This window comes from Tiliqua scincoides, chromosome 4 (assembly GCF_035046505.1).
Source record: "Tiliqua scincoides isolate rTilSci1 chromosome 4, rTilSci1.hap2, whole genome shotgun sequence".
Taxonomy (NCBI): domain Eukaryota; kingdom Metazoa; phylum Chordata; class Lepidosauria; order Squamata; family Scincidae; genus Tiliqua; species Tiliqua scincoides.
In genome coordinates this window covers 49,171,566-49,185,728 of record NC_089824.1, presented here as the reverse complement: position 1 = coordinate 49,185,728, position 14,163 = coordinate 49,171,566, and the positions used below count along the sequence as shown (strand labels likewise).

The 14,163-nt window shown below is 42.6% G+C and overlaps 1 protein-coding gene across 16 annotated transcripts in view; it reads left to right on the top strand.

Annotated features, from left to right (window-relative positions):
* DTNA (dystrobrevin alpha) overlaps nucleotides 1–14,163 on the top strand; it is a 211,627-nt gene that overhangs the window by 129,155 nt on the left and 68,309 nt on the right. For all 16 annotated transcript variants that reach the window (XM_066626649.1, XM_066626650.1, XM_066626659.1 and 13 more), the window contains 5 exons: nucleotides 2,837–2,922; nucleotides 5,695–5,849; nucleotides 7,472–7,577; nucleotides 12,111–12,277; nucleotides 13,723–13,847. In XM_066626649.1, coding sequence (XP_066482746.1) covers nucleotides 2,837–2,922; nucleotides 5,695–5,849; nucleotides 7,472–7,577; nucleotides 12,111–12,277; nucleotides 13,723–13,847 — 639 coding nt within the window. The remainder of the gene's footprint in view (nucleotides 1–2,836; nucleotides 2,923–5,694; nucleotides 5,850–7,471; nucleotides 7,578–12,110; nucleotides 12,278–13,722; nucleotides 13,848–14,163) is intronic.

Sequence of the window (14,163 nt, the reverse complement as noted above, 5' to 3'; positions counted from 1 at the left end):
AGAAAGTGAGGAGGCTTTTACCCCATTGTTAAAACTGGAGTTTTGCCTGCTTGCATAGAAAATAATTTTTGTTTTCAAATAGACAGTCTAGGTAAGATACTGCCTTTTGCTGAACCAAAATACAAGTGTGCAATGTTTTGACTTTGACAGAGTTTTTCAAACATGTGGAAGGTTTCCATTATGTTCTGCAATTTTGTTGTGTAATTGTCATTATTCTTTTATGCTACAAATGCATACCTATCTCCAATGAAATCAAAGAATTCCTTGAATTCAGAATATTAACTACATTTGTCACTGACTAATCTGATATTATAAAATGGTACTAATAGCATTTGTTGGTTGCTTGCAAGTCTTTGTTGATACAGTCCGTGTACTAGAGATGGCAGAGCAAAAGGAAGTTCCTTTTCCTCACTACTGGGGATATGAGTAGCATGTAGAAGAAATTACTCTGGGATGCTCAACCTTACTGCCTACTCTTAAGCTCTTCTGATGTTTTTGTGATATCCATGTTGTAGGAAGAGAGAAGCACTATCAGTTTGTTCATGCAATAAAGACAAGCATACAGCACATTTCTTATGATGGTTTAAATCAATATCACCTTGTCATGAAAAGTGAAGTTGTTGATCAACCTCCTCCCCACCTGGGTACATGACTGTTGCCTATACAAGTATCTCTGTGTTTGTCTGTAGGCATTGTTGCTTCTTTGACTGTTGTTCATTCTTCAGAGAGCTCAAGAGACACTGAATAGCATGTAAACTGAATTATTTTCTCTTCTCCATCTCTGCAAGTAAGGCAGCTGATTCCTTAATTTATTCTGCCTGTGAAGATATTTTTTCCTTTTATAGCTTCAAATCAAAGATTACTGAATTGAACATCTCTGCATGCAGTTAACACAAGCCAAAGTATTTGGTCTTAAGCAGTAGTATTTTACCTATGAAACATTAAAACTATTAATACAGAGAAGATTCAGTGTACAACAGGGCTACTTTGGGAATTATTAGACCCTCAGGGCATTGACACCCTGGTCCCCCATTTATCTCATCCAATCATAAGCTTTGACAATATATATTTTCAAGGAAAAATTGAATATATGTTGAGTCACGGTATGGATGTATGAATATAAATGACTCTGATGAAATGCTATGTCCAAACCTATCAAATCAAACTACAATGTTTAAAAAAAAAAAAAGAGGAAAATCTTTTTATACCTTCTTTGCTCTTGGAAGAATTCAACTGTGAGAAAAACCACTCACTGCCAGGAAAGAAGCTTATTTATCTGCTATTCACAGTTTATTCTTTGAAAAAGTAATTAATCCTAATGTAATAGGGAACCTTTAAATCTGCATTATTTTAATAGCATACTTTTTCAAATAATAATCCTTTGGCTTCAAATAATGAAATGCTTTTTCTACTTGCCATTTATTTTTCTTTTCAGTTAAAGAAATGCTAAAGTTATAAACATCTTGATCTATAACATAAGAGGCAAAAGATGGCACTACGAAAGCTAGTGCAAAATGCTGTCCTTGTTGACCACTGAAATACTGTACAAGAAATTGGAAGTTGGGTTCTTTCATATCGCACTGTAACTTGCTAAGCTTAAGAGCTTAACTGTTTGCTTGTTTTAAATAACTTTACCAGTGTACATGGGGCTTTACATAAAGGGAAAAGGCATGTTCCTGTCCCAGGAGCTTACAGTCCTATGTTGGATGAAAAGGTTACAGTACAATCTTCATGCTGACAGGGCAGACCCTCATTCCAAGAATGGATTGACATCATATTTATTTACAGAAATAGATAGGACCAGGGCAGATCAGAATAATCATAAAACAAACATGAAAGGCATGAAAATGATATATTAAAAATGTGAAGAAAACATGCTGGGCCAGCACCCATGCTAGCGCCCATGCTAGCTACTGGGCTAGTGCCAGGTGGGCGCCTGTCCTCCGCTACTCGGTGGTCGCATAGACCGCCGAGCTGCAGCACAGTAAGCGGCACAGGGAGGGGACAGGAAGGAGGCATTCTGGGGAGGGGGGAGGCGGCGAAGGGCAGAAAGAGGGCGGGGAGGATGTGTGACAGGGAGGCGGGAGGCGAGGAAAGGGCGGGCAGGAGGTGTGCCGGGAGGAGGGAGGGAGCTTCACTGCACCGGATCCAAGGCGTTCATGTGGGGCTTGGGTCCCTACATGAATGCCTTTACCATTGCGTGGCTGCTTCCCTTGCCCAGGAGAAGGGGACAAAAGACCCCTTCTCCGGAGGTGCTGCCCACGGTAGCCCAGGGCGCGTAGGATGTAGCGGCAGCTGTTTTCAGTGCCACTGAAGCTGGGCGCCCCAGGCAGCTCAGGATTGGGCTGTTATGCAGTCATCAGCCTGCTTTTGAGACACTTATTTATGCAATGACTTTTTCTCCTAGTAGGAGGCATTCAAGGCAGCTTATAATAACAAGTTTTAAAAACCAATAAAATCCCATTCATGATATTTTAATAAGGGTGTTATCTCGCCAAAGCTAAGCGTTTTGAGTTTTCTGTGCTTAATTTCTCCTGTTGAAATGAATGGGACTTAAGCATTTTTACCTTGGCCAGTTTCCTTCCAGACAGTTCTATGTTCACCCCTTTAAATGCTTACTTTTGTACTACTATACTTTAATGCAGTATATTAAATACTATACTTTTGTTTAGGACCCACTGTGACTCCAAAAATCACGGCGTGTTCATGTTTTTATTTTAAATGATACTTTAGAATTGAAAGCGTTACTGTCCAAGTAAGAATGTATATGCTGAATTATTCAACAGTAGTGCAAAGGCGTATTGATGTGATCATATATATTTTTCTTTCTGAACAGAGAAGGACATGGAAAAATATCTGTATTTGCCGTCAAAATGGCTTTGGCAACACTTTGTGGGGGCAAAATCATGGATAAATTAAGATGTAAGTATTTTTCCCTGTTTAAAATATATAAAATGTTTCTTTCAGTAGAAGGCAGCAGTAGCAGAAATCCCTGTTGGGACAGAGCCTGCATTTAGTTTTGATAACAGTGATAAGAATCAAAATCAGTAGGCACTCTCTCCAAGCCCATTCATCATTTTGAGTGAACCTCAGGAGAAACACATTTTCAATGATGTCTCCTAATCCAAAGACAGGTGTGGTTTCTTTTCAGTTATGGTACTGAAAAGATCCTCTCATGAACTATTATTATGCATTGAGTGTCCAGCACAAAACATTACTTTGCCATTCTTTTTCATGTCTCGTAATATCTCTTCTATTGAGAAAATGCAAAAATCAATTACGCTTTGCATCACAGAGAGCTTTTCCCCCTAACTCTCCTTTTTTGCTCATAGGTGGCTCCAGAGTGGGGAATGAAGACAAAGCTCTCCAGACAGTAGCTAAGCCCTATCCCCCAGTTGCATGCTCATTGAATGGACCCAGAGAGAGAGAATTTAGAATGAAAGCACTAATGTGAAATACTCCTCCATTTTTCTTTTAGAAATCTAACTTGTGAGACAAAATTCCTGCTGCATGCCAGCGAGACCAGGAACACAGCATAACAAACAGCAGTAGGAGGCTCCAAAGCATGCTTTTCTGCACTTGAAGAAGCTCTCTGGTCCACCCTGAGCCTCTTGCTGGTGTTTGTCGCATTGCATCTGGCCTCCCACCCTGAAGCACCTGGCAATGATGTCATCGCCAGTTACGTCCAGTGGTACTTGGAATAGGCGGACCGTGTGAAGTGGTACAGCAGAGCACAAGTGTTGTGAAGTACTGTATTGTACTAAAACTGTACAATATTTCACTTTCGATATTTGTTAAAGCATTTTTAAAAAATTTACTTTGACTGTTGAACACATTCATAGGTACAACAGACAGGACAAGAAAGGTGCACATGCAGCTTTAGTGCTAGTTTTAGTGAAGTGACCTTGCATTAAAAATAGTTTTTAAAAATCGCTCTCTAAATAATATTTAACAATCTAATTACTCACTGCCCAGATCTAAATCTGAATCACAAAGTTGCTCCATGGTAAAAAAAAATTCACATTGTATACCTTCAGTTTGTTTTATTGGGCTAACAACCCAATCTATCCTCCATTTGTATTACCTTTCCCTGTTATAAGTTGTGATGACATTAATGATACATTCACTGTTAAAACTTCCTCTCTATATTAAAAATTCTGCACCATTTCTTAAAAAAAAAAATCCAAGAGTAATAGTAGAGTAATACCTTTATTCAGATCAATTAAACATCATGAGGTAGTGAACAACAAAAAGTAGTTGCAAAGTAATAAGAGTTTCTCAGAAGTCTTCAGATGTTAAGCAAATGTTATGCAGAAAAAGGAGGGATGAGAGAACAGGGCTGGCTCATCCATGAGGCCAACTGAGGTGGTCATCTGTCAGAATACCTGCACTGCATTTCCTCTTCCCCTCCCCCACTCCCTGGACTTGAAGAAGACATGTGGAGGAGAGTATTGTGCTAGAGCATCTCCAACACTCTCCAGAGGAGAGCCCACCACTCTCCTCTCCTGCTCCATTCCCCTCTTCCTTTCCAAAACCCAAGAGTGGGAGGAGGAGCAGAGGTAGCTGGTATAAGTGCCACCCCCACTCACTGTTGGAGCCATTCCAGGCAGTGATAGCAACACTTACACAGCATGTTGCAGCACCTGCAGTACTTACCATTTCCACCCCCCAGCTGCACTACTGAATACGCCAGTGGGTAAGGGGAACAGCATTTGGTCAGCTGCCTCAGGCACTGGGACTTTGACCAGCCATGAGAGAGAACCATTTCCTTGGCTACATGAAAAAAACCCAAGTCAGCACTTTGTAAGTTAGAGGTGAAGAACATTATGTAGACTCCGGTTCAGTTAGCTTGTACCAGGTGCAAAACAGGTCTCTGGTTGTTCCCAAGGTTTTTATGAGAAAGAAACAATAGGTGTTTTCCATGTGAACACTAGCAACTTGGACTTTTTTACCATATCCAGGAACAATTTTTTCGATCATCTTTTTTCCCCCCCTTTTCTTATCAACTGTCCTGAAGAAGAGTTATGAGGAACTTGTCAGCTTTCTCGCTACTTGTGCTGTTTTAGTTAACCCTGATAAGTTGTTGCCCTACTATTACAGGTTGGGCTTTGGTATCTGTGAGAGAAACTGATCTTGGACCCCCCCCCCCCCCACAGATACTGAAAACTGTGGATAAGCAAATCCGAAGTTTGGAGCCCCTTAAAACCTCTGAAGGCAACTGGCAATGTACTCCAGTTGCGTCTGGGGGGCTTTCTGAAGCCCACAGAGGGTGTGTGCATCCACCCATGGCTTCAGAATACCTCCTAGAGGCAAAAAAAAAAAAATCTACTGATTTTTTGTTTTTAAGCCTTTAAATGATATTTTGAGGGCCGGGGAAGCTTCCTGGTTTTCCAGAAGTTATGTTTTTTATGCCTTTGAAAGACATATTGAAGCCCACAGCCTCAGGCAGATGCATGCAGCCTATGCAGGCTTCAGAAAGCCCTTTAGAGGCAACAGGAACACAACTCAGGTCGCCTTCAGAGGGTTCAGGTTGAATCCTCAGACCCATGGATAGAAAATCTGCAGATAAGTAGGCTCAACCTGTACTTTGGGAAAAGAGAGCACCTCCAAATCATGATTTTCATTTCAGCTCAAGAACTGTTCAATATGTATGAATTATTTCATTTTTGTTTATTTTGTTTTCCTCTTTGTCAGATATCTTCTCAATGATTTCGGACACAAGTGGTGTGATGGTTTATGGAAGATATGATATGTTTTTGCGGGAAGTTCTTAAACTGCCCACTGCAGTCTTTGAAGGCCCTTCTTTTGGTTATACGGAACAGTCAGCAAAATCTTGTTTTTCTCAACAGGTAGAGAAAATGTCATTCAATTCCTCCTTTTTCTCATCCCATAGTGATATGCAGCGCTATGTTCAGGGCACTTTTATATTTAAAAATGTTAGGTACTGGCTACTTCTGCAATTATGGGCTAGGAGAGAACCATATGGTTCATATTCTCTTTAAATGAGATGTAAAGGGAGAGATGTTTGAGTAGTCTATCCAATTTTCCTCTTTACTACAATACAGTGGTAAGGTAGAAAGGCTAAAAATTTTATTAGGCGATTTCCTGTGTCTTTTTCCCTGTGAAGGAAAAGACCAGCTATTTTTGGTCAGAAATACCTGACTACCTACCTCCACTGCTTCTCCAGTCAAACTTTCATTTCCATTTTAGTCAAAACAAAACAAAATTGTTAGTAGGAGAAAGATGTATTTGACATGTGAATTTTCAGTTACTTGACAGAAATATGATTTGTGCTAACAAAGAACTTGGATACAAAGGCAAATGGGACTTCTGAAACATTTTCAGACTGTGAGAGGCTCTAGTATGTCTTCTCTGAAAACTGGTAGTTGGGAGTATAGAACAGGATACAAAAACATGCAATGAATGAAGCAGGGTTTCTCATACTGAGAACTCCTGCTTTAAATTTACCTTCTAGGCCACCCTCCCCCATTTCAGTGCCTACTCTGTCCTGCATATAAGCAAGGGGAGTTCTTCACACCTAGACCGAGAACAAATCCATCTTAAAGCCATTCACAAAGAAGAAGTATTAGAACAAAGAAACAGCACTTTCTGAGTTCCCTTTTTCTCTGGGCTTTGGACCTTCCCCACAGTTCAATCTGTAGTACTGATTTTACGGGCAATTATTGTATCCCAAGCTCCATTAGTCATGACAAAGTCAAACTGATATCCATACTAACTTTCTTAGCCCAATCCTATCTTTTCTCCCACTATAGGATGCAGCCATGACAAAGCAGGGGATGGGGGTTACGCTCAGGGTTGGATGTGATCAGGAGGCTCTGGAGGGGGAAGGGAAATTATTTCCTGTTACCCCTACATAAGCCCTGTGACTGCCAATGGGTCTCCTTTGACCTGTGCCTGCACTTTAGCTGACGCAAGTCTGAGGGGAAATAGGGGGCATGTCAACTCACTTCAGAGTGGATAGCATCCAGTACAAGTCGCCCATACTTTGTGCCACCCCTCCCACCTCTGAAATGCTCCGCCCTCCCCTGCCCTGTTATATCCACCCCACCAACATCAAAGTTGGTGGACCTTCGTCTCCCTGGTGCAGCACGAAGTGATGGCATCTGTGGCTGTGGTCTTGAAGCACATAGCTATGCATACTTTTGGATCAGTATTTTTTTATGCCGTAAAGCCCATTTCGCCACCAGAATGCAAGTTCCAGCAGCAACAACACATAGTTTTGGGCTGGAAATTTAGAATATAATCCAAGGACTAATTCACTAGTAGATCCAAAACAATGTCTTCCTTCTGTAAAACATAGGCGTAATAATTCTTTTATAAAATGAGCGTTCAAGATACTGAAAATAATTCACATCCATTTTTTAATCTATACTGTGTTTTTACCTCACTAAATGATCTCTTTTTTAAAACTTGTGCTCCTGAATTATTTATTATTTGTTTTTGTAAACAGAAAAAAGTCACACTGAATGCTTTCTTGGACACTCTTATGTCAGATCCTCCACCACAGTGTTTGGTCTGGTTACCTCTTCTGCATCGATTGGCAAATGTTGAGAATGGTATGTAACTAAAGCATGAGGAACAATTTGAATTTCAATGTGGGACACAGTAATTACATTTTCTCAATAAAAATTAGAGCCATCTGTGAAATTGAGGAAGAAAAATGGCTGGAAATGTGGTGCCATATTCCATAGCCTGAGCCACCCTCCTCCCTACCCTGTCACCACTCCCTCTCACCCGTTCCACCTCCTGCGCAGCTTTACCTGCTGGCAGATCTTCAGCCATCCGCCATGCCTGGGAGACTGCTTCTGTTTCCCAGCCAGTGGTCTGGCAGCACGCATGTAAAGCAGCCTCCACCGGTGCACTACATGTTGCACCAGCACCCAGCTTGGTTAGGATTGGGCCATAAATGTACTGTAGAAGAGTGTGATTTACAATTTTCTAGCAGACAGTTGTGTACTGGGCTTATAGTCCCTTCTTAGTGTCTCTAGCACGGAATGTTCCAAATCTTTCAGGCTCTTTCTTTAGCACAGCGCAAGAGTTTTTTCTGTGCCTGGCACCCATCCTGCTGGCAAACCCACATGAGGAAATAGCTGCACTAAGACCAGTCAGGTGGGCAACTGCCAGAGAACTACTCTCTTTCTTGCCCACACCACTGTCACACTCTTGGATATGTGTATATTGTCTGTCTTTGCAGGAATGACATATAACAGACAACTGAACCAAAGTCTACACCCCTTCATTTGTGGAGGGGTACAGAAATGGTTTGCCCTAATTGCTGTTTTTTCATTAGCAAAAAGTGGTACAGTAGCTTTCGTCTGTATTTTGAAACTTTGAAAAATAGTCTTCCAAAAACTGCGCCATTGATTTCAGTTGGTCTTTGTCAAGCCTATGTGTTCTCTGTCTCACTTTTAGGGTGCAATTGTAACCCCTTATGTCAGTGCTTTCCAGCACTGACATAAGGGCAATACAGCTCTAAGGGAACAAACATTCCCTTCCTTTGAGAAGGCCTCTGTGAGTGCCACCCAACTGCAGGATGCAACACACGTCCCATTGGCACCTCTATGCCAGTACTGGAAACCACTGACATAAGGGGTTAGGATTGCGCCGTTAGTCAGGTATTTGTGAAAGTGTTGTTCCAAAGAAATCAGTTATTAGTGGTCTCCTTGCTGAGATTTCATTTCTTTAATGTGCATTTTTCCATAATTTAATCAGGGTTTTCAAGAGATTATATACCCAATCTGCTAAACTATGTACAAGTGGGACTTTGGTATCAGTGGGGGTTCCGTTCTCAAACCCCCCTCCCTGTAATAATAATAAAATAATAATAAAACTTTATTTTTATCCCGCCCTTCTCCCTAACGGGACCCAGGGCAGCTAACAACATATTTAAAAAAACAAAACAGATTTTAAAAACATTAATACAAGCAGATAAAAACATTTAAAAACACACTACAGAGGCCATAAAAACAGTAGTCAGATTAAAAGAGTAAAAGAGCAGATCACCGAGGAATCAAGCCTGTAAAACTAAAAGATGTATAAAAAAGTTAAGAAGGCCAGAAATCAGAAGGCTTGTTTAAACAACAGTGTTTTCAGGCCTCGCCAAAAACTCTCAAGAGAGGGAGCCATTCTCAAGTCAAGGGGAAGGGAGTTCCATAATGCTGGTGCCACTACCGAGAAGGCCCTATTTCTTGCAGCTGCCCCCCGGACCTCCTTGGGTGGCGGCACTTGCAAAAAGGCCTTCTCTGATGACCTGAGAGGACGAGCCGGATTGTACGGGAGTAGGCGGTCTCTAAGATATCCTGGCCCAGAGCAGTATAGGGCTTTAAAGGTCAAAACCAGCACCTTGAATTGGGCCTGGAAACGAATGGGCAGCCAATGTAGCCCCCGGAGAAGCGGGCTGACAGAGTCAAACCGCCTGGCTCCGGTGACCACACGGGCCGCCGCATTCTGTACTAATTGTAGTTTCCGAACCGTCTTCAGGGGCAGCCCCACATAGAGCGTGTTACAGTAATCTAACCTCGATGTCACCGTGGCATGGATCACCGTAGCCAGGTCTGCACGATCCAAGTACGGTCGCAGCTGGCGCACCAGCCGAAACTGAGCAAAGGCCCCCCTAGCCACAGCCGCCACCTGGGAATCCAGGAGCAGCTGCGAGTCCAGGAGGACCCCCAAGCTGCGAACCTGCTCCTTCAGAGGGAGTACAACCCCATTCAGAGCAAGTCGATAATCCAGCACCTGCATTGAGGATTTCCAAACCAGGAGAGCCTCTGTCTTATCCGGATTTAATTTCAGCTTGTTAGCCCCCATCCAGATCCTCACTGCTTCCAGACAGCGCTCCAGGCCCTCAACCGCCACCCTGGAGTCTGGAGGAAAGGAGAGATAGAGCTGGGTGTCATCAGCATATTGATGACACCTCACTCCAAACCCCCGGATGACCTCTCCCAGCGGTTTCATGTAGATATTAAATAGCATGGGGGACAGAATTGAACCCTGCGGCACCCCGCACCTCAAGGGCCAGGGTGTCGAACAGGCATCCCCCAGCACCACCATCTGGGACCAACCCTCCAAGTAGGAGCGGAACCACCGCAAAACAGTGCCTCCAACTCCCAACTCAGCCAGTCGGCCCAGAAGGATACCATGGTCGATGGTATTGAAAGCCGCCGAGAGGTCCAGCAGGACCAACAGGGACGCACTCCCCCTGTCCAGTCCCTGGCGTAGGTCATCCACCAAGGCGACCAAGGCAGTTTCCGTCCCAAAGCCCGGCCTGAAACCAGATTGAAAAGGATCCAGATAATCTGCTTCATCCAAGACCCTCTGGAGTTGGGCCGCCACCACCCGCTCAATTACCTTGCCCAGAAACGGGATGTTGGAGACTGGCCGATAGTTATTCAACACAGTGGAATCCAGGGAGGGCTTCTTCAGGAGGGGGCGAACCACTGCCCGCTTTAAGGCGAGCGGCAACGTCCCCTCCATCAAAGAAGAGTTGACCACCCTCCCCGTCCACTCAGCCAGCCCCCCCCCCCGGGCCGCTCTAATCAGCCAAGCTGGGCAAGGGTCAAACAGGCAGGCAGACGGCCTCACACTCCAAAGGAGTCTGTCCACATCCTCAGGCTGCACAAGCTGAAAAGAATCCCACAATACTGGACAAGCAGTTGCCAAGGGGACATCATCAGACATTGTCAATGTGGCATCCAAGTCGCGACAAATACGATCTATTTTATCTGCAAAGTGTTGGGCAAGCACGTCACAGCGGCTGACCGTGTATTCCTCCTGGACTACCGAAGGGGCCTGGGGGCTCTTAGCCTGGGGCTACTGTAGATACTGAAAACTGTGGATAATGAAACTTGCAGTTTTGACCACTTTCTGAAGCCTGCAGAGCATCCATACACAACCTCTGCAGGCTTCAGAATGGCGGTTTTGGCCAAAAAAAAAGCAATTTCCTATTTCCAGAGGGAAACCAGAAGTAACTTTTTTGCCCATATAAGGCATTTTGCCTTTTAATGGCAAAAGGCATCATTCTGGTTTTTTGGCCAAAACAGCCATTCTGAAGCCTGCAGAGGCCATGGGTGGATGCACACGGCCTCTACGGGCTTAAAAAAAAACCCTGGTGGCGACTGGAGCACAGCTTCAGTTGCCTCTGCAGGGCTCAGGTTGGGCCAAGTCTGGCTCAATGTGGGTTCACAACCGCATTGAGCCAGATCCATGGATTCAGAATTTGCAGGTACAGAGCCCTACCTTGCAAAGCAGTTTGGGCTGTAGTCACTCTTTGACCCTGTTGCTGTGTTTCTAATTTTTTAGACACAGTATTTTTGTGAATCAGTTGGTTTCACCTATAGGAAAGTTAGGAGGGTTAACTTGCAGCTTCTTTTGTCCATAGTTCAGACCTTTATTAAATGCTACTCACAATCTGATTCTTTGCAGAGCTAGGTATGTCTGTTTTCTATACTTCTTCCCTTCCAAGTAAGCTAATATAGGACCTAATTTGCACTTCATGCTGATGAAGATGAAGTGGACTGCACTCCACAAAAGCTTTTGATGAAATAAATGTGTCATGGCCCAGTCCTGTGGGCCTTTTATGACAGCCAATATCCTGATACGCTGTCGTAAAGGGCTCAACAGTGGCACAAACATCCATGTGGCACAAACAGTCACCTGAACTCCATGCGGCTTCCTTCTGGGTAGTGATGCATCATAACACAGGTACTCCTCTAGAAATGGTTTTTACTCTCTGATGTTTTCTTTCACTCTCTCATTTTCCAATTTTATTGTTCCTAATGCTGCATGTATGTCAGAGGGGGGCTTTTAGGCAGTACCAGGTGCACTGTCACCTTGAGAGAGAATTGTGACATTTTTACATTTTTCAGACATTTAGGGGCACAATCCTAACCAGGTCTACTCAAAAGTAAGTTCCATTTTGTTCAGTGGGGCTTACTTTCAGGAAAGTGTTGTCAGGATTGCAGCCTTAGAATTACATTTGATGTTGAAAATCACCACATACCAAGGAAAGTTTCCAGGACCTGTTAGTAGAGTCGGTTTAATGCCACTCCTGTTCCTTTTGTTTTGTTTTGTTAATTTGTCTCCCCTTGTAGTCTTCCACCCTGTTGAGTGTTCCTACTGCCACAGCGAGAGCATGATGGGATTTCGCTATCGATGCCAGCAATGTCACAATTACCAGCTCTGTCAAGATTGCTTCTGGAGGGGACATGCCAGCGGTTCCCATAGCAACCAGCACCAAATGAAAGAATACACGTCATGGGTAAGGGAAGGTTCATGAATTGCTGCAGACTGTTTGAACTCCACCAGTCAGAGGGAAAAATCCCAAGGATGAGAACTGGAACTGACCAAATCATTGCCCTAAAAACCACAAATAGGAAACTAACTTTTCCAGTTTAGTTAAGCATCTCTATAATGGAGAAGGCCCAGTTGTGGTCCCTGTTCCCAGTCAGTTCTGAGATGAAAAAATGGGAAGAACTGAACAGTGAGGCTTTCCTCAGTGTGGATTTGAGCAGTCTGACATGTTAATGCTGTACTGGATGTCAGGACAGCTGCAGTCAGGTCTTGGGATATAAAACTGTTTCCACAGTAAGTTGTTTGGTTTTGTTTTTTTAGGTATCCTAGTATTTAAAAATGCTAGCTTTAGCTTCTTTCTCACTTTCTCTACTTGATATGATGATGAGTGTATGCAGAAAGAACACAGGAAAATATTGACCTAACTTTCAGCTCTTCTTTAAATATGTTTATAAATTGTTAAATATCTATAATGTTAAATATCTATAAATTGATAGATGTATAGACATGTTATATATTGGATAATATAGTCACTCTAATCTTTGAACTTTTTAAGAGTATTGCACTTAGCCTATAGTAAGTTATGATGCCATGAACTGTGTTCTGTACTTAACTGAAACAAATAGATAATGTATTGCCACAATTTCCACAAAGATACCAAACTGTCTCAAGTATCTGATATATGACCAATTCAAGTAACAACTCAGTTAATACAAATTCATTTCATTAAATCTCATATATATATGTGGTGAATCTATGCAAATTTTCCTGGTAGCATGTTCAAGGTTACTTTTCAGTTTGGATTGTGTGTTTTCTTAATGTGCTTTATTAAATGTTTATTATGCAGTTCAGTGTGGTTTTCTGGCCAGTTTGCACTAATGTTGAATTGTTCATAAAGCCAGTTCATCTGCACAAATTTGGAAAACAAGTTTCATTTGATGCTCTGGATTTATCTCAGTAGAGAACTCTACTGATGGTCGTGCACAGTGGGATCTGGTGTCTTTGCTTTGAAAACTCCTGTGTATCTTTAACAGTTGCCTAAAGAAAGTGTATTATGTGTCCTCATCTGTTCGTTACAAACACTTGAAAATTGGCCTTGGGCTCACCTTCACCCTTCCCTATCTTTCTTCCTATGGGTGAAAAAGAGGAATAACAAATGGATGTTTCTGCATATATTTGAACACAGGATCTCACCTGACCCTGTAAGATGAAATCATCTTTAAAGATATTTGACGCATTTAAAAGGAAGTCACTTCTGACCTGATTTAGAGCCACTGAATGTGTGGGCTTTTGGGGTGGAAGGTATATCAATAAGTAGTAGAACACTGTTTTGTTTTCCTGTAGAACTGTGGTAGCAGCATCAGCTTAAACCTTACCTGTCCACATTACCTCTACCTTCCTTGTTCCTCCCAGAAATCACCTGCTAAGAAGCTAACTAATGCACTTAGCAAGTCTTTAAGCTGTGCTTCCAGCCGTGAACCTTTGCACCCAATGTTCCCTGACCAGCCTGAAAAACCTCTAAACCTGGCTCATATTGTGTAAGTATCTGTGTGCTCTAGACATGATAGCTTTGTTCTAGGTGACCTACTATTTATCCTGGTTTCAGGGCAAATGGAAGGGGATCATTTCATGTGGTGATCTCTCAACTGGAATGTCTTCAGAAATTATGCTACTTCCAGTTGGTGTTAATTTCCCCATGCATAGCTCATCATTATGGAACTAAAAGGTCAAGTGAGATTTGTTAAGGCAAAACGGAATATTAAACAATGTTTTAAAAAAGTGTTTGAATTAAATTACAATAGTTGTTTTGTTTTTAATTTTTACATAACCTCATCATCTAGTGTTCTGGAATGT